Source organism: Misgurnus anguillicaudatus, chromosome 25 (assembly GCF_027580225.2).
Source record: "Misgurnus anguillicaudatus chromosome 25, ASM2758022v2, whole genome shotgun sequence".
NCBI lineage: Eukaryota > Metazoa > Chordata > Actinopteri > Cypriniformes > Cobitidae > Misgurnus > Misgurnus anguillicaudatus.
This window is the reverse complement of record NC_073361.2, coordinates 15,349,131-15,370,472: the sequence shown is the minus strand read 5'-3', so window position 1 is coordinate 15,370,472 and position 21,342 is coordinate 15,349,131. Positions and strand designations below refer to the sequence as shown.

At 38.3% G+C, this 21,342-nt stretch overlaps 2 protein-coding genes across 3 annotated transcripts; one reads left to right on the top strand and one right to left on the bottom strand.

Moving 5' to 3' along the window:
* Positions 1-4,258, bottom strand: uba5 (ubiquitin-like modifier activating enzyme 5). Of its 2 annotated transcripts, none has more exons than XM_055181960.2 (12): positions 3,958-4,258; positions 3,811-3,856; positions 3,628-3,717; positions 3,089-3,198; positions 2,386-2,472; positions 2,188-2,272; positions 1,995-2,099; positions 1,646-1,773; positions 1,261-1,396; positions 1,021-1,096; positions 826-932; positions 1-553 (listed from the first exon to the last, which is right to left on the bottom strand). In XM_055181960.2, the coding sequence occupies exons 1-12, from the start codon at positions 4,104-4,106 to the stop codon at positions 476-478; spliced, it is 1,197 nt and encodes a 398-aa protein (XP_055037935.2). In that variant the 5' UTR covers positions 4,107-4,258; the 3' UTR covers positions 1-475. The 2 variants fall into 2 exon arrangements, with proteins under 2 accessions (XP_055037935.2, XP_055037933.2); XM_055181958.2 differs by having other exon boundaries at positions 1-556; positions 3,958-4,257.
* Positions 4,259-4,446: 188 nt separating this feature from the next.
* Positions 4,447-20,502, top strand: topbp1 (DNA topoisomerase II binding protein 1). Its single transcript, XM_055181919.2, has 28 exons — positions 4,447-4,737; positions 5,113-5,212; positions 5,300-5,434; positions 5,645-5,788; positions 6,191-6,372; positions 6,449-6,642; positions 6,741-6,926; positions 7,016-7,179; positions 7,283-7,446; positions 8,507-8,757; positions 8,839-9,143; positions 9,237-9,409; positions 11,194-11,405; positions 11,708-12,030; positions 12,291-12,476; positions 13,996-14,111; positions 14,221-14,344; positions 14,675-14,839; positions 14,923-15,022; positions 15,126-15,321; positions 15,751-15,980; positions 16,069-16,202; positions 16,274-16,388; positions 16,711-16,874; positions 16,963-17,091; positions 18,751-18,840; positions 19,819-19,980; positions 20,158-20,502. Exons 2-28 carry the CDS (start codon positions 5,126-5,128, stop codon positions 20,293-20,295), a joined length of 4,569 nt encoding a protein of 1,522 aa, XP_055037894.2. The 5' UTR covers positions 4,447-4,737; positions 5,113-5,125; the 3' UTR covers positions 20,296-20,502.
* The last annotated feature ends 840 nt before the right edge of the window (positions 20,503-21,342 follow it).

The window sequence follows — 21,342 nt, the reverse complement described above, 5'->3', positions numbered from 1 at the left end:
TAATGTAACAGTAATAAAATTATTCAAATAAGCATTACATCATACTAAAAAGTACTCAATAACAAGTTGATGAAATGTGTGAAAATGCTTTGATTGAAAACATCTGGGTGTCTGTAAGCCCTTACAGATGACTGTTAACATATATAAGTGTATCAACATAATTGGTCACTTGCATGTGCTTACTGCACAGTTAATAATAAATAACTATTCAGAAAACTATTATTAATCTGTCCATGACAATGTTTCTAACTGAAACGTTTATACTGTAAAGAGCATTCCAGGTTATTTTTGGATAGATAATTAAAAACTAAAAGAGATCTTGTTTTGTACAAGACCTCTGATAATACATGTACACAAGTACAAAATAATAAGTAGTAGTAGTTTGTTTTGTAAGCTCGAAATATCAGGGGTATGTCGTGTCTGTGAAAGAGTTTATGGTTTGCGATTTAAGTTTATATCCACTTGATATTTCTCTCTACATCTTCCTCATCTGAGCCATGAGCTCCTCCAGGCTCTGATCCGTTTCCTCCACCGTTTCCCCCGATTCTCCATCCTGCTGTGGGGAAAGAGGTTAAATGTTTCATAATATAAGACGACACAATAGTTGTGTTTACACAACAGCAAGACACTCAGTAATACTCAGAAACAGATGTTTATTTACTGTCTGTCTGTCACTGTGGTTGCAAGGTGTTTTTCATGATTTAAATAGAAAAAGGATTTGACTACAGTTTATTCATCTGTACAGAGATGACAGAGATCTGGATTGGCTTTCCTAACAAACAACATCTTAATGACTCATAAGAAGAATTATAAATTAGGTCATACTTTTTCAGGTATAGTGTAGGCTACAGTAATGCCCTCTGGTAGATCTGGTACCGGTCCTGATGCGGCCTGAAGCTCCGCCTCCGAGACCTCTGACACCACCTCAATGCCTGTAAGAATGACATCAAACTTACTAAAAGTTATATAGATAAAGACTCGTGTTTTATGAATGAGTAATCGATTGTGTGGGATACTGACCCCATTCGTTATCCTCGTGTACCACTTCCTCTTCTACCTGTACCACTTCCTGTTTTGGACACTCTGCCTCTTTTATCTAAAAATTTTGTAAAAAGAATTGTTGATGATGGCTGTTTAGAAAATTGTATGTTGTGTTATTTTTATAAAATAACTGCTAATCAGTGAATCACAGTGTCACTAACCTATTACAATATTACTAGCGGATGCATATTTTTATATTTGCATTTGTATAGGTTTCACCTTGAATATCTCCTGTTGTCGTCTACAGTGTCTGTCATCACACTGTGGGTTGGCTTTCATTGCCATGCTGGGAAAGAAGTCCTGCATGGCATTATAGCCTAGGTAATAACTCACTGTCCCAAAGCCCAGCAGATACCTGCAAAACAGACAGCACAGTTTAAAACCGCACTAAAAAGGATTTACTTTGCCATCTAGTGGCTTTTGTGCAATACTACAACATTTTATATACATGTAGGGAAATATTTTAGTGCACCACTGCAACTAAAGCAAAACAGATAATAGCAGGATAACAAAATTATGTTTTAAGCAACTTTAACCCCCCCAAAGTATAAGGACTGTGATATGCAATGTATTCTGGGTAGTAGTTACCCGGATCATCTCTTACTTGAGGACGTTCTGTACAAGAAGCCCAGCGACCACTCCCATTGTGGTGGGTAGACTGGCCGCACAAACTCCCTCTCTCTTTAATGTCTTCTCATCAATATTCGCAGCCACCACGAGGGGAGGAGCACACTGCCGCACAAGAAAGCAAGCTTATTCAGACCTCTCACAACTATTTTAATGGGTAGAAAATCGTTTTATCAAGACAGACGGCAATATGGAAGCCTTCAAGAGGGAAGATGCCTGCATTTATATTTTGACCATGCATGCATTATATGTAGTTACATAAAGATCTCTTAAAAAAAAGTATTTTGGTTGTATTAAGGCTGTATGACGATATATATAAAACGTACGGCAAAACAGGCTGTTTCTCCAGGTATAATGAGCTGAATATGTCCAGAAACAGCGTTCTCACTGACACCCGACTCCATCCAGATCTGACCCAACTCATTACATGCCTGTTTAGAAAAAATAAAATTATTAAGTCAAAAAAGCACTCGTCAAATGTAAAAGATATTGCGAACACCAAAGTCTACTAAAACTCACTGTGTTAATGGCCATCCGAGCCTCAAAGTTATCAACACAACTCAGCACCAAATCTACAGGCTTCCCCTCCTCAAGACCACCATGACTGAAAATACAACACATAGAAACATGAGCAAATCTCACTTTTATCATTAATACAAAACAAACCCCCACTCCCTCCCAAAAAACTGATGACAAAAGACATGCTTAAAATGAAACCTTATGCGGTCCATGAAATGTGTGAAGTTGTCCATCGTGGTGATGTTGTAATTGTGGGTTTCGAATGCAACATCTGGATTAATGTACCTGTGTATTAAAACACAATACAAGCGAAGGTAAATAAACATTTTACTGTAGTTTGTAATTTACATAATGGTTCACGATAACACTTTACAATAAGCTTGTATTTGTTAACAATTAGTTAATGCATTAGATAACATGAACTAACAATGAAAAATACTCCTACAACCTTTATTAATTTTAGTTCATGTTCATTTCTAAAAAAAAAAAGCTGGGGTGTTTACAAATACATTTATAAAATCAAGCTGTGTAACTGTTAACATTAATTAATGCTCCATGAACTACCATGAATAACTGTACATGACAAAAATGATATTAACTGTCCAAATAAGTCAATTCTGTTACTGTCAAACTCCGTTATCAAGCCAGAGTAACAGTGTTGACATAATGCAACAAAGCTGGCAGTCAAACACACGCACACACAGTTACTCTACTATGGCAACATCCATGACAATGAGTACCACATTATTAAAATTATAAAAAATATAACCTTTTTTTTATTTGGACACCAAATGCACTTGCAATTATATAAACACCCGAATGTTGAGATGGCAAAATCAGCTGAATATTATTCTCTTTATCTCAGTAACACCCAAGGTATTAAATTACTTTGCTCGCTCACCTAAGTGTGTGTTCAGCGGCTTGGACTTTACTAAGTCCTGCCTGGTGTGGCTGAAAGAAGAGGCGGTTCATGTTGGCCAGCTCCACCTTATCATAGTCAAACAGCAGTAACTGCAGCAAGAAAAATCACAGACACAGCAGAATAAGGCATGACAGTCTGTTGTTACTGCAGAGTCGAGGTATGTCTCATGGGGTTATGCTATTGGCTTCTCTCCGGTGCTACAACCGGCACTACACATTAGATACTGAGGAGCTGAGCAATGCAGCATGTTTTATATGCAAAAAGATGCATGCAGTATCGCTACTGGACAAAATTGGATTTTCAGTTTTTGCAGCATATAGCCTATAGAGTGATTTTGTAGTGCTTCCTCACAAAACAGTACAGACTTATGAGCCATCAAATCTATATTGGCCAAAACCTACATACAGTATGTGCATCCATAAAAATGATTACAGCACGCTTCCTAAATGCCTTAGTTTGAGGTAATACTCTTTAAAATCTAAACACATATTAAGGGAATGAGGAGAAAGTTGCATTACCTTACCAATGCCACATCTGGTGAGCATTTCTGCGGTGACACTCCCCACCCCTCCGACTCCCACAACTGCTACAGCATACGAGCGGATTTTCTGTGAAAGACAGCAGATGGATATTGATTTTCTGCACGCGCTTACGCATTTAACACACTAAATATGTCATCCAAGTACAAGAAACATGTCTACCTCATAATCCTGCACTATACCCATTCGTTTCAGAGCCATCAGACGACTGCAAGACAATGAAATGTGAAATTAAATGAACTGTTTAAACCATATGGTCAGTGAAAATCACTATAAAGTAGCAAAGAATTGTAAGATCAAACTGCTCACCTGTATGGATTTGAGTCTATGACTTCCGCACTCATTTGATCAATCTTTGGTCTGAGATGATTTTCAGCATCACTTTGCTTCTGCTTTGACTTGATTAATTCATTTTCTAACTCGCGGATTCGCAGCTTTAATTCCTCAACGGTCGTCATTGCTCTAGTTGTAAAGCTGTCTTTATAATAAACAAGAATGAATGAAATCCGACTGAAAATTACAGCAGAAAAATAATATTAAAAGGACTTCATGTACACGTCCGCACTACTGTAATCAGCTGGCGAAGAGTGTCTCGAGATATTATGTCCAGACGGAAACACGAGAGGGCGGAACTAAATGTCTAAGGTATGGACGTTCCATCAATGAACTGTGTGGTAACAACCCTTGCGCACACTAAAGACTTTGCCCTTTTGTATTTGAAAATAATTGCATTTTCCTATTTACGATAAAAACTTAAAATTAACTTGAAGTTAACAGTTCTCTCATTCAGTTGTGAGATTATTATCCTCCAGTCCGGTGGGTGGCGGTCGTACATTTTAATGTTTTTTCTTACAAAAGAATTAGAAGTGAAGCGGAACTTGTCTTTCAGAGCTGATGGCGCGAATGACTGGAATACAAACTAGCGAATAAAATACAGATAGAATAGTTAATGTATTACTTCCAGTGTGTTATATAACATGTCATTGTGGTAGGTGATAAACTAATTTGAAATGAAGTCAAAATGTTCTAGTTAGAAGTTAGTTTTAATCGATTCGCCGTTTGTGTTCTATTGGATTTGATTCTGTCACGGTAAGATTTTTTATTGTTTGCATATATTAATAATTGTTATAGTATCCTTATAGTACAACGAACAAAAGAAATAAAATAACTAGACTAGCATAACCTGAATTACACAGCTTTATTTCTCTTGTAAGTCTCATTGGGTTAACGTAAGATAATCAAAACGTAACGTTATCTTTTCCAAGAAGCTAAATGCTAAACTACTGTCCATTTTTTTTATTCCTTCCCCGATAATTTTAACTTAAACCTGCAAGTTTACAAAGTTTACAAAACAACAACTTTACATTCCCTCACCATCGCCATATTATTATAAGATACCGACTGTTGTTTACATCATGTGTCAATGTTATTAATTCACTTTACATGTTTCTTTCTTCCGCACAAATAATCAGCCAGCATGTCTAAAGAAAACAAGGATGCATACATTGTAAAATTTGTTGAACACAATGGAGAGAAGGCTAATCTGGCTCAACAGGCCTATAAGGTGATCCTGGTATAAGTATCTTTTGGACATAAATATTTCATAAGTGTACTACATGTCTCATATAAAAAATCCTGTCTTTGTTTTCAGGCAATAGTAGAACTGCAGTCAGAGAAATATGTGCAGATGATCGATGAACAAACAGCACTAGAGTTGGACCACAATGACAAATCCCTGTTTGTCTTTAGTGACTTCACCAGTAATGCTTTTGAGCACTGCAGGGGGGTAGGTTTGTGTTTATACTTTGCCTTACCAGTCATTGTTAAATGCAAGTAATTGATGTCACTACTGCAGTATTCAGATCTCAGTATTGTTTAAATATGTCCTAGAGTGATTTTGCATTAGGCTACATAAATGGTGATGCTAGCCTGATGTCTTGTCATCATGTCTGTTGTAATTGTATCCGTCATTTTATTCACCCCTGTGTTTTTGCAGCTGGGATGCAGGATAGTGAGTCCGCTGGTAGTGTTATTCTGTCTACAGAAACAGAGGTGTGTTCCTAAAGCAGAGCAGCCTGTCTATAGCATGGCCATGGCTGATGTCACCATCTCCTGCACCAACCTCGACAAGGAGGCACGGGTGAGGAAAATACATGGACATGACAGTTTGAAGTACATCACAACAGTCATATCCTAATCTATATTCATTGCGGAGAATAGAGTATAAAAACCGACCCGAGAATCGGAATCGAAAATTGAATCGAGAATCGAATCGATTTGATAGCTTGTGAATCGAAATTTAATTGATCTGGAACATCTGACTTGATACCCAGCCCTACACACAATACAATTAAAAATTTCAAGTTATATTTTCTGCAAAATTCGACCCGACCAAGCAAAATCCGACCCGACCAATCATTTTTGTAAGACTATCGTTGCGAATTGGGGTAAGATAAGGAGACAGTTTTTTTTTGTTTTTAAGTGAAAAAGTTACGAATTGCAGCTTTAATTGAAATGGTAACCTTCTGTTCTGCTTCTGTAGAGCGAAGTGATGGATCTTGTCCAGCTGATGGGTGGCCGTGTCTACCGTGATCTTAACGTGTCTGTTACGCACCTAGTGGCGGGTGAAGTGGGGAGTAAAAAATACTTGGTCGCTGCAAGCCTTGAGAAACCCATCCTTCTCCCTAGCTGGATAAAAGCATGCTGGGAAAAATCTCAGGATAGGTAAGTCATAATTATCTACATGGTCAAATGAATCATTTCAGATCTCTTTATAATAATCTCTGTTTCTCTCTTTCAGTGTTTTCCATCACTCTGAGCTGAATATTGAGGACTATCGGTGCCCAGTCCTAAAAGGCTGTACAGTATGTGTGACGGGTCTTTCTACTGTCGAGCGTAAAGAGGTTCAGAGGTTGTGTGAGCAGAATGGAGGCTGCTACACCGGGCAGCTTAAGATGAACGAATGCACTCATCTCATTGTCAGCGAACCCACAGGTGAGCTGATAACCTGTGACCGTTTCCTCGTCATCTCTCTTTCCCAGTTTCTAGACCTTGCTGTGATTCAAGAGTTTTTGCATCGTTTCTGATTTTAGGTCAGAAATACGAGTTTGCCCGTAAGTGGAATGTGTACTGCGTGTCCCTGCACTGGCTGTTTGACAGCATAGAGAAGGGCTTCTGTCAGGATGAGAGCAGGTATGCTGTGGAGAAGAGGAAAACGGAGGAGAAACCGGGCAGACCCAACACCTCCACCCCTACAGGAACCAGCAAAAACAAAGAGGGTGAGACGAAACACACTGCTGTTGTGATTTTGTGTGAAGCAGTACTGTAGAATATTAATATACATTAGTTCTGTGATTTGTTTGTGCAGAAGGTCCTTCACTTTTGGGATTGAGCCATATCTCCAATATCAGCATGAATGTGAATGAAACTGCACTCACCACGGCATGCATCAGCCACATAGAGACTCCTGATCCAATCGATTCATTTGACATAACTGTCTGCCGAGTTGATGACCTGTTGGATGGCTGTAAGGTTAGTTTTGCCAAATTAATTATCTTTCAGAGCATTATAAGTCATCCCTTTACATCCTTCTTGGTTTCATAAAGTGGATTGATCTGCTCTTTTCTTTCTGTAGCTGTACTTATGTGGGCTGTCTGGAAAGAAACTGGAGAAACTGCGGCGGATGGTGAACTCTGCCGGAGGCCTGCGCTTCAACCAGCCCGGCCAAGAGCTCACACACATAGTGATGGGTGAACCAGACCAGGGTGTCAAAGTCTTCCTTGAAAAAGCCACTCACAGGTCAGTTTATATTTAGACTGGGTTTTCTTAAAGGTACGGTATCTGATTTGATCCAAAAACATTTTTAGTTATTCTTGTTAAAAGTCTCCTCACATCCTGATAGCAATCACTATGTTAAGTTGTTTAAATGTATTTGTAGAAATTTATGTCATCCGTGAAAGGCGTGGGACCAAAAAATTTTCAATAAATTATAGATCTCGGACCGAACGGACGATGCCGTTTTTGTCCCTCATCTGTAGGTGTAATTTGAATGCCACCACGCAGCCTGTTCACGCAGACACCATATGTCATCGGCGTGCGCTCACCTCTCGTCTGTAAATAGAGGGAGAATAGCAAACTTTTCTGCTAAATTGACAAACTGCACAGGAGCCAAAAAACGAAAGACATCTTTTAAAACAACAACAGCAAAAACTGCTGATTGTATTGAGATGGAATGAGATATTCTACTTTGATGAAATTTGTGTTCGTTTACGGATTAGCATAACGATATAGTTGCTACTTCTACACAACCGAAAGTGTGCTTGTATGTAAAACAGTTGTTTATGTTGGTTATTTTGGCAATGTTATTCACTTTGTACTGCAAAGTTTTCCCACTGGGGAATGAGACATGGAATGTGGACGTCTGGTCTCTGCGTGTTCATGTGTTTTGGAGGAGGCGTGACTTTGGATGGCGATTTAATTGGCTAGTTGGCTACCTTTAGCATTTTTCAAAATTAGATACCCTGCCTTTAAGCCTGGGACACACCAAGCCGGCAGTCGTCCGTCAGGCAATGCCGGGTGTTTTTTAAGTGTCGGTGGGCTTTAGTTTTGTTTATGTTCTGCACCGTTTCCACCAGTCAGACGCCGTTTAGCTGTTTTTTCTGCATGTCGAATTGGTGGTGAGAAAGCGACCTTTGATTGTCTATTCATCCTAGCAAATGAGCACATGAGAAATAAAACAGAATTGACAAAACCAAATCAATGGCAGAGTAAAGATGCAATGCACAAACCGCTGTAAACCTCAAACGTCCCCCAATTTTAGAGTTTTAACCCAATTAGTGCTGTGTTGTTTTGTCCCCAGACCTCATATAGTCACAGTGCAATGGCTGCTGGAGAGTTTTTCCCGTGGTACTCTGCTCCCAGAAGATGCCTACTTTCACCCCTCCTTCCTGCCACCTGCCCCAGCCGCTGTTGACATGCCAGCTCCCCGCAGTTCTTCCTCCCGCACCTCCAGACCCTCGGTAGCTCCGCCTCCTGCTCCCAGTCCAGCCCGACAGGTCAGAGCAGAGGAAGAGTTGCTTTCACAATACGTAGAAAATGACCAAACTGTTGGTAAGTTACAATCAAATCTGTCATATTTCACATCCAACGGCTTCTTCAGTATATTTTACCCTTTATTCTTGTTTTGTGTAGTGGAGCTCCCTCAGGCTGCTAATAGCACCACCGGAAGGCAGAGCATTCTTCTTCCAGATCCTCCAACTATAGGGCAAGACTCTACTATGTGTGAAGCCTCAGAAGGAGGCCTGTTTTCTGGGAAGCGGTTCCTCTTGGTTGGATTTGGAGCCGAGGCAGAAGCCCAGCTCTCGGAGCTCATCATGGAAAACTCTGGGAAGATTTTGGTTGGCCGCTCGAGAGCAGTGGCGCACTACGCCATTGTGCCGCTGCTGGGCTGTGACGTGGAAGCCACAGTGGATGAGGTCGCAACAGATACATGGCTGGTGAGAGATGTTTGATGAATTCATGAATAAACAAATTATTTTAGATATATAGTTATAAAAAATTACAAACCTTATATTTGATTTTGTTTTCAGGCCATGTGTGTAGAGCAGCAGAGTGTGTTGGCACTGTCATCTCATCCTCTCTTCACTCCGGTGACTATGAGAGAGGGTTTCTCTCCTCTCAAAGACTGTGTGCTGTCTGTCAGTCAGTTCACTGGAGCAGAGAGAGACTCTCTCATTCAGTTGGCCAAACACTTGGGAGCCAGGTGAGATTTAAAAAGAGAATCTGAAGGCCTGGTTAGATTAATCCAGTTTGACTAAATGACATGGATGTATATCAGATTTATAAACAATGTTTTTCTCGAAGGACTTCACAAGGAGTCATGTGATGATGATGTTTTTGATAGTTCTCTAAAATAGCTTGAAATCTAATTTCTGAAATATGTCCGGGCGATAAAACGATATCGATATGTACCTTTATCGATAACGAAAAGGGGAAAATGTTCGATGTGACGCCTGTTAATGCATTGCTCAAACGGCAAACTATTGATACATTAAAATGTATCAATAATCATCGCTATCGAATGATATAACACATTATTTCAATGATAAACATTTTAGCTCTATCGCCCAGCCTTACTCAGAGTATAACAAAAGTGTAGGAAAGGGTGAGCAGCTTCTTTTAACAATGGAAGACAATGCTTTGCAATTTTGTGTGTTGCCCTACGCTTATGGATGTTAATTGTTAGGAATATTAATAATTAATTTTAATTAAAACTATTAATCAATTAATATTTAGTACTGTAAAGTGATAGACTGTTTTATTGCAATGACCAATACTTGGATTTTTTTATCATCTGCACTGACCAATAAATATTTTCAAGCATACAGTAAATTTTTCTGTTGCTAAAATGTGTTGTTTGTAATAAATAAAAACCCTCAGATGTAAAGCCAAAGTCTGACAGACTGTCTAATCAATCAAACAATCATTATTCACTTTTTGTCATGATGTTAACATTAAAAACTCTGGTTTGCAGCAAAGTCTTATTCATACACATTAATTATGTCTTATAAATATGTTTTAAGTACTTTAAAAGGTTAATTTCATAAATATTATGCATAGCGAATGTTTATTTAGTTTCACTAATTTTCTGTTATTTCGGACAAACCATATCTGTCGACCACTAGTACTGTAAAACACATTTGAATAACTTCAAATATTGAGTCCATATAAATGCAGCGACTGCAATTGTACACTAGTGTTCAAAATTTTAGTCACCTGGTTTCAGCCTTACTGTGCGTTCACATCAGACGCAGAAGAGACTGCAAAAACACGCTATTCGCACATAGTTGGATGCTTGAACATTTTCAGTTTACTCAAAAAAATTTGTGCATGAAAGTCATGTGTGAAATTTGAGACATTCACACGTAAATTTGCGTCATGGGAGGGGCTTATATAGCTCAAATTGAGTAAACTTACCAGATTGTTCGACATCCTCACTTTCTTCCAAACAAGATCCTTTTAATTCCTGTAAAAGTACGAAGATGTTTTGTGTAACGTTGATGATTGTCCTCCATTATTGTTCTATTTTTCTGCCTCTGCTCGCTTCCTGTAATCAAGCACGTCACTGCTAGAGCAAGCTCCTGATTGGTTTACGCTGGGTGAAAATCCACCAAAGTTTAGATTTTTCAACGCTCAATTCATGCTTACTGTGCCGAAACACTCATTTCTGAATGATTGAAATTGGTTAAATGGAATTTCTGGAAAAAAGTCTAATTTAATTAATTACGAAACATAAACTTTTTACTTTAGTCATTTTGTATTTTTTGAAAAGCTAAATTATACAGGATGTATGTCTAATTTCCCATGCTCGGAAAATAAAATGCAACACACATCTCTGATTTTATATTTAGTTTTACAGTTTTCCTGCCATCTCTCATGGTTACTGTATGCATTTGTGTTAATCGACAATCAATAATCTTCAGCGATTCATTTATGTATAATTAATTATTTTATGGAATTTTTCATTCTCTCTTTGCTTGTCTGCAGTGTTCAGGATTATTTTGTGCGAACTGCTAACCAGAGGAAGGGAATGCTGGCTAGCACTCACTTGGTACTCCAGACACCAGAGGGCACAAAGTACCAGGCTGCCAAGAAATGGAGTCTGCCTGCAGTTACCATCCGCTGGGTTTTAGAGTCTGCAAGAACAGGGAAGAGGGCCGACGAGGGACGCTACCTGGTTGACCTACCACTTTCTCCAGGTCATTCAGAAACTAAATTACTACAATTTCAGTGACTAACATGCAACTTATGGCGACTAACCAAAACAAAGTGTTCGGGGACATGTTTGTTTTAATGCTTGTTATATATTGGCCACTATCAATAATAATTTCTCAAAATGTTTGTATATAAAAAAGAAACTCCATTAGGTCTCCTGTGAATGTGTAACGCTAATATACGTTCTTGCCACTTTTATTTTATATTTAAAATCTTTGTTAATGCTAACTCACTGATGTTAACAGTTTAATGTCACACTTTTCTCCTGGAACTGAATTCTCTATAGAGAGAACAGAGGACAGTTTCGTTGGGGCATCTCAGAGAGACCCAGCACCTCTGCGTATCCCGCAGCGCTCCCCAGAGCTCCCTCTACTGGGCCTGCAGAACAGCGCAGCAATCACCCCACTAGACACTGCTCGATTTCAGAGCCGCACCGTTCGCTCGGCAGTCAGGAAGATGAAGCAGGGAGAGGAACAGCAGATGGAAGTAGTGACCCCAGGACAGGAGGATGCCAGATCAGCACTTCAGAAAGACTCCTCCCTCCATCTAGACACTCCCTCACGATTCCTTAGCAGAGATCGACTATTCGGACCTTCATTTAACACAAAGGTGTGTAATCGTGCGCCGTTCATACTCGCCACTTGTTTTAAGGTAGTTGTATAATGGAAAAAAAATTGTGCTTGTTGTAATTTTGAAGTTGCAGTAACGTTCACTGTGCAAATCTCTTTGCTTTGAACATTTATAAAAAAGTGACCAGTAAATGAGTTAATTTTACACATTTATATATACACAAAAGTACAGTAGTGTAAACGTAAGGATGAGGGACTCCATTGAAACTATGGTAATATGGTTGTGTGTTTATATTGCAGGATGTATTTGATCATTTACAAACTCCTGGTAATAAGCCTCAGGAAGGTAAGGGGGCAGAGACGCCTCTATCCGAGGTCATTGAAAGGAACCTGAAAGCTGCCGTCGCCAACAGCAATCGCAGTCATGTGACAAATCTTGCAGCCATGACGGCCAGTCCTCAACTGGGAAAAGTGCCTGAGCCCGAGGTACACACACACACAGACTCATGTATACATAGACTCATTTATACATACAGAATAAGGATCTTTAACTCTTTCCTAGGGATGCACCGAATATTCGGTATATACCAAAAGAGCATTTTCGGTTTTCAGTTGTGATGACGCAAACTGAAACCGTGACCTGCACGTGCTTGTCTGAAGCAACATCTGCAGTGTAGACGTATATAACCGCAAAAAGGCACTAAAGTTTGCAGCTTTCTGTAGGCACAGAGGCACATGGGGTTGAATGTGTCAGACGTGATCGATCAGAACTCTTGATGTATAAACTTTAGAGAGAGTTGCGCTAATGTGTCTCAAACTGTCCGTTAACATACATTTGGCGAATAGAGCAATAAAAAACAATGAAACGTTTTTATGTGGAGCGACTGTTTATGCTGCGTTGTTTGAGATTCACCCTCGGTCTCTGTGTGCGCGCCCGTTTAAGGGCACTCAGTAGTGCATACGAGAGACGAGTTTCAAAAAGCAAGGGAACATAAAATCTTTCTGTTCTTGACAGGACACATACAAACAAAATGATCTCCACAGTATTCTTTTTCTAATTAAAACATTTGTTTATGTCTTATGTGTATGTATAGATTACAGTCAGAAACCAGTCTGTGCTTTGGTCTTAAAGGGACAGTAACCTCAATTAACCTACTTAAGTCTATGTCATTAATGTGAATCAAACAACTCAAGACAAATAGAAAATCACTTCTGTAGCTCTAAAAATAATTACAATTATATTTAATTTATACAATAAAGAGAGTGTTATGACTCATTTAATTCTGTAACTAATGCTAATTTTAGGTCTTACTTAATGTGCAACTTTGTTCTTCTTTATAAATGTTTGCAATTTCTTTATTTGTTATTAGATTTTCCCCCACCCTGTTTTTGCTGATCCAAAAAATAATCCGATCCGTACCTCAAAAACTGTAATGTGATCCGAACCGTGAGTTTTGTGATCTGTCACACCCCTAGTAAAGTTAGCACATAGTCATAGCCATAAATGTAATGGTACAAATAATTGGCATAATAATTTCTTTCGGTGTTTTGGGCCTTGGTTTCCTCGTTTTCGGCCAAGAATTTTCATTTCGGTGCATCCCTACTCTTTCCCCGCCATTGACGAGTTATCTCGTCAATTAAAAGAAAACGCATCTCTGCCAATGACAAGTTTTTACGGCAATCCATTTTTCCGCTATTATCCACTAGGTGGAGTGCTTACCAAATGTATAAAACACTGAAGCATCCACTGGTCAAAAAGCAGTAATACTCTGTGTAATGGTTTGATCATCGTTTTTTATATGAATGAAGAATCCTACCCATATATAGGATGAAATGTGTTTTTTTTAAAGCTGTTCTTTTTTATGTTTATATATTTAAAGAATTAAATATTCTGGAAGGCATTCAACTTCTATGAAAATCATAAAAAATGCTGGTGCTGGCTTGCAACTTTTAAAAAAAAATGCTGGTGGGTAAAAAGTTAAAGGTGTGTTAATGTGTCCTGCAGGTGGAGCAGAAAATGACAGCTCCCCTCACTGGCGTGGTGGTGTGTGTGAGTAAGAAATTAAGCAAGAAACAAAGTGAACTCAATGCAGTGGCTGCCTCTCTGGGCGCAGACTTCAGGTATGTTGTACCTACACGACAGACAGACAGACAGACATAGAGATGTATAGTAGATGTGTGTGGTTTTTTTTATGAAGGTGGGGTCTTAATTCTCATCTCTTTTTTATAGGTGGTCATGTGATGACTCGGTCACTCATTACATCTACCAGGGTAAAGTGGGAGACAACAGTAAAGAATACAGAGCTGTTAAAGAGAGAGGAATACATATAGTGTCTGAACACTGGCTACAGGCGGTACATACACATCTAAATCATTTTTTTTTAAGTTCTCACTTTATGAAATACTCAGTCACAAAAATGGTAATTTTCAGGACTGAACAAATTATTGAAATTCTTAAAATAATGAACATTTTATACCCTGTTGATAAATCTTTTATTGTCTAGAAATGGGTATTTGTACTGTTAGTGAAATCTCTATAAAATGTTTAACAAAAATTTTGAACAAAATTGAAATTTCATGGGTCAAAAATATGGTAACCTTGTAAATGACCACCTGAAGCTAAATAACTCAATTTTATTATAATTGAAAGTTGTTGCATTTAAACAATTGTCCTGTTTTTATAGTGTGCGGATGAGCAGAAGCGTGTATCTGAATCACTCTTCCCTTTCACCTTCAACCCCAAAATGAGCCTGACCATGAGTCAGGTTGCAGACTGCACCCAGAGGTCACCACCTCCTTCCACACCCCGCACCAGACTCAGAACATTTGCAGAAGATGAAGAGACCCGGGTAAGACATAGAGAACTGCATTATCCATATCTTTAAAATCGATGGTGAGCTGTTTTGAAACTTTACTGATTTTTATTTTAAAGCTGGGCGCTTTGGATGACATCACGGACATCTCCACCCCAAAGCGAGTTAGTATGGATGGGCCTGAGAAAGAGCAGAAGCCCACCAGCAATGACAAAAGAGGTGAATCACCTTAAAAGATGTTTAACTCTTCAAACTTTAAAAGTGGTGTTGTATAATCCAGCCTAAATTTGGTTTGTTATTTTTCTCTTTATTGTCACTTTAGATCTCACAGAAACACTAGAGATGAGAGAGAATTTTCAGAGGCAGCTTCAGGAAATCATGTCTGCTACTAAGATGACAAATGGTCGTCGAGGCTCCACACGATTGACCAGAGCAGGCTCAGGGAGTCTGGACTCGCCCCACACCCCCGACAGCTTGGGACGAATAGGCAGACGAAGTCGTAATTTAGAAGCCATACGGTACAAAAGACTAGTAGCATATCCAGAGTCTTTCACAGCCATTGTGTGTGTTCTTGAACTTGAAATAAAAGCCTTACTAGAATTTAAGAGAAATCGGTTTTTGGCACTTCACTAAACTTTTTGTAAAACACTATGGGGCAATTTTCTGGACAGGGTTCCTATCCTAGTCCCAGACTAAAATGCACTTTTTAGCTGCCTAAATTTGAAAACAGCTTGTTTTGACCTATATCACTGCTATTGTTTTATCCCAAGATGCAAAGCAGTATTGGTTTTTGTAAGCTATGTTTGTAAAAACTACTTAAATATCCTAATATAACTAAGGCCTAGTCCTGGTTTCATCTTAACCATGTTTGGGAAACTGACCCTAAAATATGCATATTTTGAAATAAAGTTCAGGGCTGTAAAGATTTTTCCTTTGTATTTACGCAGGATGTCACGTCAGGTGGCTATGGACCTAAATACAGAACCATCTCAGAGCGAACAGATCGTTTGGGACGACCCAACCGCTCGAGAGGAGAGAGCCCGATTAGCTGATAACTTGCAGTGGCCTGGCAGCCCCTCCCAGCACTCTGAGCCCCTCGCCGTCATCCCACCACCCCCTTCTGACCAGACCAAAAACGCCAGAGACTCCATGACCGACTCTGAACTGGTGGAAATGGGTATTTACTAGTTTATTTACTGTGTATGTGTTTAAGAAAGAAAATTGTAAAAGATGCTAAATACCACCTTTTACCTTCCGAATCCCAGCTGCATTCGAAGTCATAGATGCGCAACTGCGTCCGAAAGTGATTCCACCCCGAGGCAACATTTCTCAAAACCCTGAAACACCCGAAGCACCTAGCATTGCTTTCCCTGTCTCTAAACCTGTAGCACCTCCACAGGTACATGCTTATACACCCACTAATCAAGCCATGGATAGCAGCTGTGATCTGATTGGCTGTTTTCTGCTTAGATTGAGTTAGAGGAAGAAAGTGAAGAGGAGATAAAGGAGGAACCTCCACGTTTTCTTTTGTCTTCGTTGAATCCACAGGAACGCATTGACTACAGCCATCTTATAGAGGAGCTAGGTTGGCACACAAAACACACTCATTATAAACACTTTTATTTTTATTTTATTTTATTTATCTGCTTTGTATTAAAAGGGTTCACCAAAAAAAGACAAATTCAGTCATCATTTACTCATGTTGTTTCAAACCCATATGACTTAAAATGAGATATTGCCGACTGCTAGCCTCAATCCCCATTTACTTTCATTGTATAAAAAAAGACGTGAATGTTGACTGAGGTTGACAGGTACCCACTAATAGGTTTTGATCCGTATGAACCGCCATTCTTTCACGTCTACATTTCCTTTAATGGCTTATATTGAGTGATTTTATGTCTGCGCAGGTGGTGTTGTGCTAGAGAAGCAGAGTTTCGACCCCAGTTGCACTCATGTGATTGTGGGTTATCCCCTGAGGAACGAGAAATATCTGGCTGCTATGGCAGCAGGCAAGTGGGTCCTCCACCGCTCGTACCTAGAGGCCTGCCGCGCAGAGGGACGCTTCATACAGGTGCGAGTTGCGTTTCTGTCGTGACCTCTGATTGGCTCCACACCTCCTTCCATATTAATGGCTTTTTGTGTGTATGTGTGTACTTTAGGAGGATCAGTATGAGTGGGGAAGCAGCTCTATACTGGATGTTCTGACATCCATCAACTCTCAACAGAAGAGACTGGCGCTGGCAGCCATGCGATGGAGAAAAACACTGCAGGGCTGCACAACCAAAGAGGTACATATTGATATACAGATGGACTTTATACACCGCAAGTGCATATGGGTGATTCTCACGAAAACTTGGTTTTAAAAATGTCAAGCATGAAAATGTAAAAATTGCTTAAATTTACTTTTTTTCCCACCAGACATTGAAAAACAAAGTCTGGAGTAAATGGGAACATTAATTTAAAAACTTTTACTTATCATTTAACACTTTTTGTAACATAATTTAAAAAATTAGTCCTAAAAAATCTCATTACCGCAACAGTCAGAAAACATCAACACTGACATATTTTCAAAATGACATGACAAACCTGAAAGAACATAATTTGGAGATTCTGCACATGCATTTAAAATCAAAGTATTATGCTTCTATTAATTAAATTAACATTTAATAAGCATCTGTTGCGGTAATGATAATCAAACTGTCGTGTAAGCATTCTGACAAGACAATATTTCAAATTAACTGTAAAAAAATGATCTTACCTGGTAGCCATCTTGAACTAACTGGTCCATGTGTTTGGTCACTCAAAATCAAACTTTATTAAAATTCTGTATGTGTGCTTAAACTGTTCTCAAAAAGTGTTGCGGAGGATGAGAACATCAGGCACGGACACATCAATTTTCTAATTTTTCTTCATTATTATTATACATGAATATTCAGTAAATATTTTTTCTGTCATCTAAAGTAGTCTAGCAAAACATCCATTTATTTTTTTTCTTAATATTTTTGTGTTAATTTGATTAAATTACAACATAACGCATGTTCAAACACAGCCGGACACATTGCGGTAATGAGAATTTCAGCAGAAAATGAGATAAAATTTACAATTATAAATTCTTATGTTGAAATCACACATTGTGCAAGGTAGAACACAGTATTGTGTTAATTCTGATGCTTTTTAATGTTAATATATTACACATTTTAAAGCTAAAATCATTAGTCCCGTGGTGTTTCAATGGTTTAGTGAGAATCCCCATATAAAACTTAAAGAGACAGTACACTTTTTTGAAAATAGGCTCATTTTCCAGCTCCCCTAGAGTTAAACATTTGATTCTTACCATTTTGGAATCTATTCGGTTGATTTCCGGGTCTGGCGCCAACACTTTTAGCATAGCTTAGCATAATCCATTGAATCTGATTAGACCATTAGCATCGCGCTCAAAGAGTTTAAATATTTTTCCTATTTAAAACTTGACTCTTCTTTAGTTACATCGTGTACTAAGACCAACAGAAAATTAAAAGTTGTGATTTTCCAGGCAGACATGGCCAGGAACCACACTCTCATTCTGGTGTAATAATCAATGACTTTGCTGCTCTAAAATGCAGCAGCCGAAAATTGTCCCCTTAGTATCTTTCAATAGCAGGGGACTATTTTCGGGCACTACGTAATATCATCATAATATCGATGCTAATGGTCTAATCAGATTCAATGGATTGTGCTAAACTATGCTAAAAGTGGTAACGCCAGACCCGGAGATCGGCTGAATGGATTCCAAAACGGTAAAAGTCAAATGTTTAACTCTGGGGGAGCTGGAAAATGAGTATATTTTCAAAAAATAGGAGCCCTTTAAATTTTATATGCACTTGCTGTGTATAATTTACTTCACTATTTTTTTCATATGCTTTATTAAACCATGATAAAACCAATAAAATGTTTGTATTTTGATGTAGGGAGCATTTGGTGGCTGGACTGTGATGCTAAATATTGACCAAGCCAGAGAGGCTGGATTCAGACGTCTTCTACAGTCAGGAGGAGCTAAGGTATCTATCTTCAGCACCCGTTTTTTGTACATTGCTTAAAGGTTTAAAAATGTATGAGGATCTATTGACAAAAATGTAATACTAGGGATGCACCGATAGGATTTTTTGGGCCAATTTAAACAAACAACTTCTGGCCGATACCGATGTTAAACACTTGTATACAATACTACAGTTGGTCTATTAGCTAGTTTATTTCTGCATCAGATTATTTTTACTGAACATGGATGGGATCTAATTAACATTCAACTGACCAAATAAGAGAGGCACAAATTAAGCTAAAACAAATATAATAAGACAGCATGACAACCTTCAAATGTGGTTTTTGCTATTCAGCATTTATTTTATTAACAACATTAACTCATTTTTTACATATAATGGATTTCTTTATGCAGTTAATTAATAAACAATCTGCCTTTCTTGTGCTATTGCCGATGGTTTCAAATTCATCAAAAATCGGCCGATAAATATCGGCGGCCGATACATCGGTGCATCACTAAATATAATATACATACCTATATTATCGTTGCTGTATAAAGGCTTTACATTATGAACTCTGGTGTTTTTATTACCTTAGAATGAGCCATTTTTATCTACATACACCACAGGTCAGGGCCTCCTTATAACATTTCTGGTCCCAAAGGGCCACAGTCCTGCAAAGTTTAGCTCCGACCCTAATCGAACAAGTTTCGAACGGGTTTATTTAGGCAGGAGTTGTGTCTAAAATGGCATACAGTTTTTGAGCTGGTGTGTGCTTACTGATCTGTTGCTATGACAACATGTCCGAAATGTGTTTAAAAAAGAAAAATAAATTACTGTTCTGTGTTAAATCATCTACAGGTCATTCTGAATAACACCGTAATCCATATACAAAGAACATCTTTCCACATAAATCTATAAAACATTGATTTCCTGTCATTTCTCCTGCTTCTATTTTGTATTTTTCACTATACTCTCTCTCTCTTTCCTCTTGTGTTTTAGGTTTTGCCAGACCCTTCTCCCTCTCTGTATAAGGAAACCTCTCACCTGTTTGTAGATTTTAGTCGATTAAAGCCGGGTGATGTCAGAGTGGACGTGAGCGAGGCCGCAGCTTATGGGGTGAAATGTCTTAAACCCGAGTACATCGCTGATTACCTCATGCAGGTGAGAGAGCGGTTGTAACAAATAAAAATCAAATACACTAAAGCAATAATGTGAAACAATAACCTAGAAATACGATCAGGGTAATGGCTTATTCAGTTCGGGCTTGAAATGGTTGTCGAGGCAACTTGTAAGATTTAATAACCGTTTAATGTGGCCGTTTTCTCTTTTTTTTTTTAGGAGCCATCGCCGCCAATAGAGGCTTATTATCTTCCCGGTGCAGCTCCAGATGATACAGACAAGGTTCACGATACATCTTCACGTAAACGCAAAGCCTCCGGAGAAATATCCACATTAAAGAAGAGTCGTGTTCGATGAAACCATCCCATTTCAAGCTCTTAATATAATAGCCTGTTTATTTAAGTGCATTTTATTCAATTATTACAATGTAGATAAAATATTGTCAATAAAACTTTAATTCAGAATCTGAATGCCCATAAAAAACAACCTGTTGAACAGTCAAACCATCCTCATAGACAAAAATAATACATTTAAACTAAAAATAAAAAATACAATTGCAACAGATTGAGGCAAAGTCAGTAATGTACATCTCACGATGTTATGTTGTAATACCAGTTTCTATCCTGCAGAGGGAGCGCTTTTCACATTGTGGGTACGACAGCAAAATTACACATAACAGAACTATAGGAGCATATTGATAAATAATAAGCTCATTTCTAATACACTCACAGATAGTGATATGGAAATTGGAAAATTTTCAGACATATACATATATATATGTTTTATAAATAGCCAGATTGTCTTAAGTGTTAGGTGTAATCACATTCATTCTGTTCATTTCCTATTTGACCACTGGCATTAAGCTTCCTCACCAGAAACAAACCAATGTGATTCAACTTCTGTGTCCACAGCAACAGTTCGGTTACTAATGGCAACAGCTGCACAGATTTGATGCTGCTTATGTCACAAAAACAATTCTGGTTGTTTTTCGTCTAATTCATATTACTTGGTTGTGCGTCGACCAAAATCTCTTTCAATAATATTGTTCACAATATTGCTATTATAAAATGTTGTTTAAGGTTTGATCTGCGAGATACAGTATTATTACAACAAGCCATGTATTTAGAAATTTATGTTTATTCAAACATTCAATACAATAGACTTACACAGAGGTTAAGTAAATATTGCCGAATCAATGACACAACAGTGCATTAAAGGATGTAGTTTGAAGTTGAATCTCATACAAAGTCATTAAGTGGTTAAATGGTCCAGTAGTAGTCATATATACATTTCTTTCCTAGACAGACTTTTAACAACGGACTATTATTTGTTTGTTATTGTTTTTAAACACTAAACTGTGGGTAGAATCTCCGAAAAAAGCTACTTGTTGTCCTTAGAGGTACA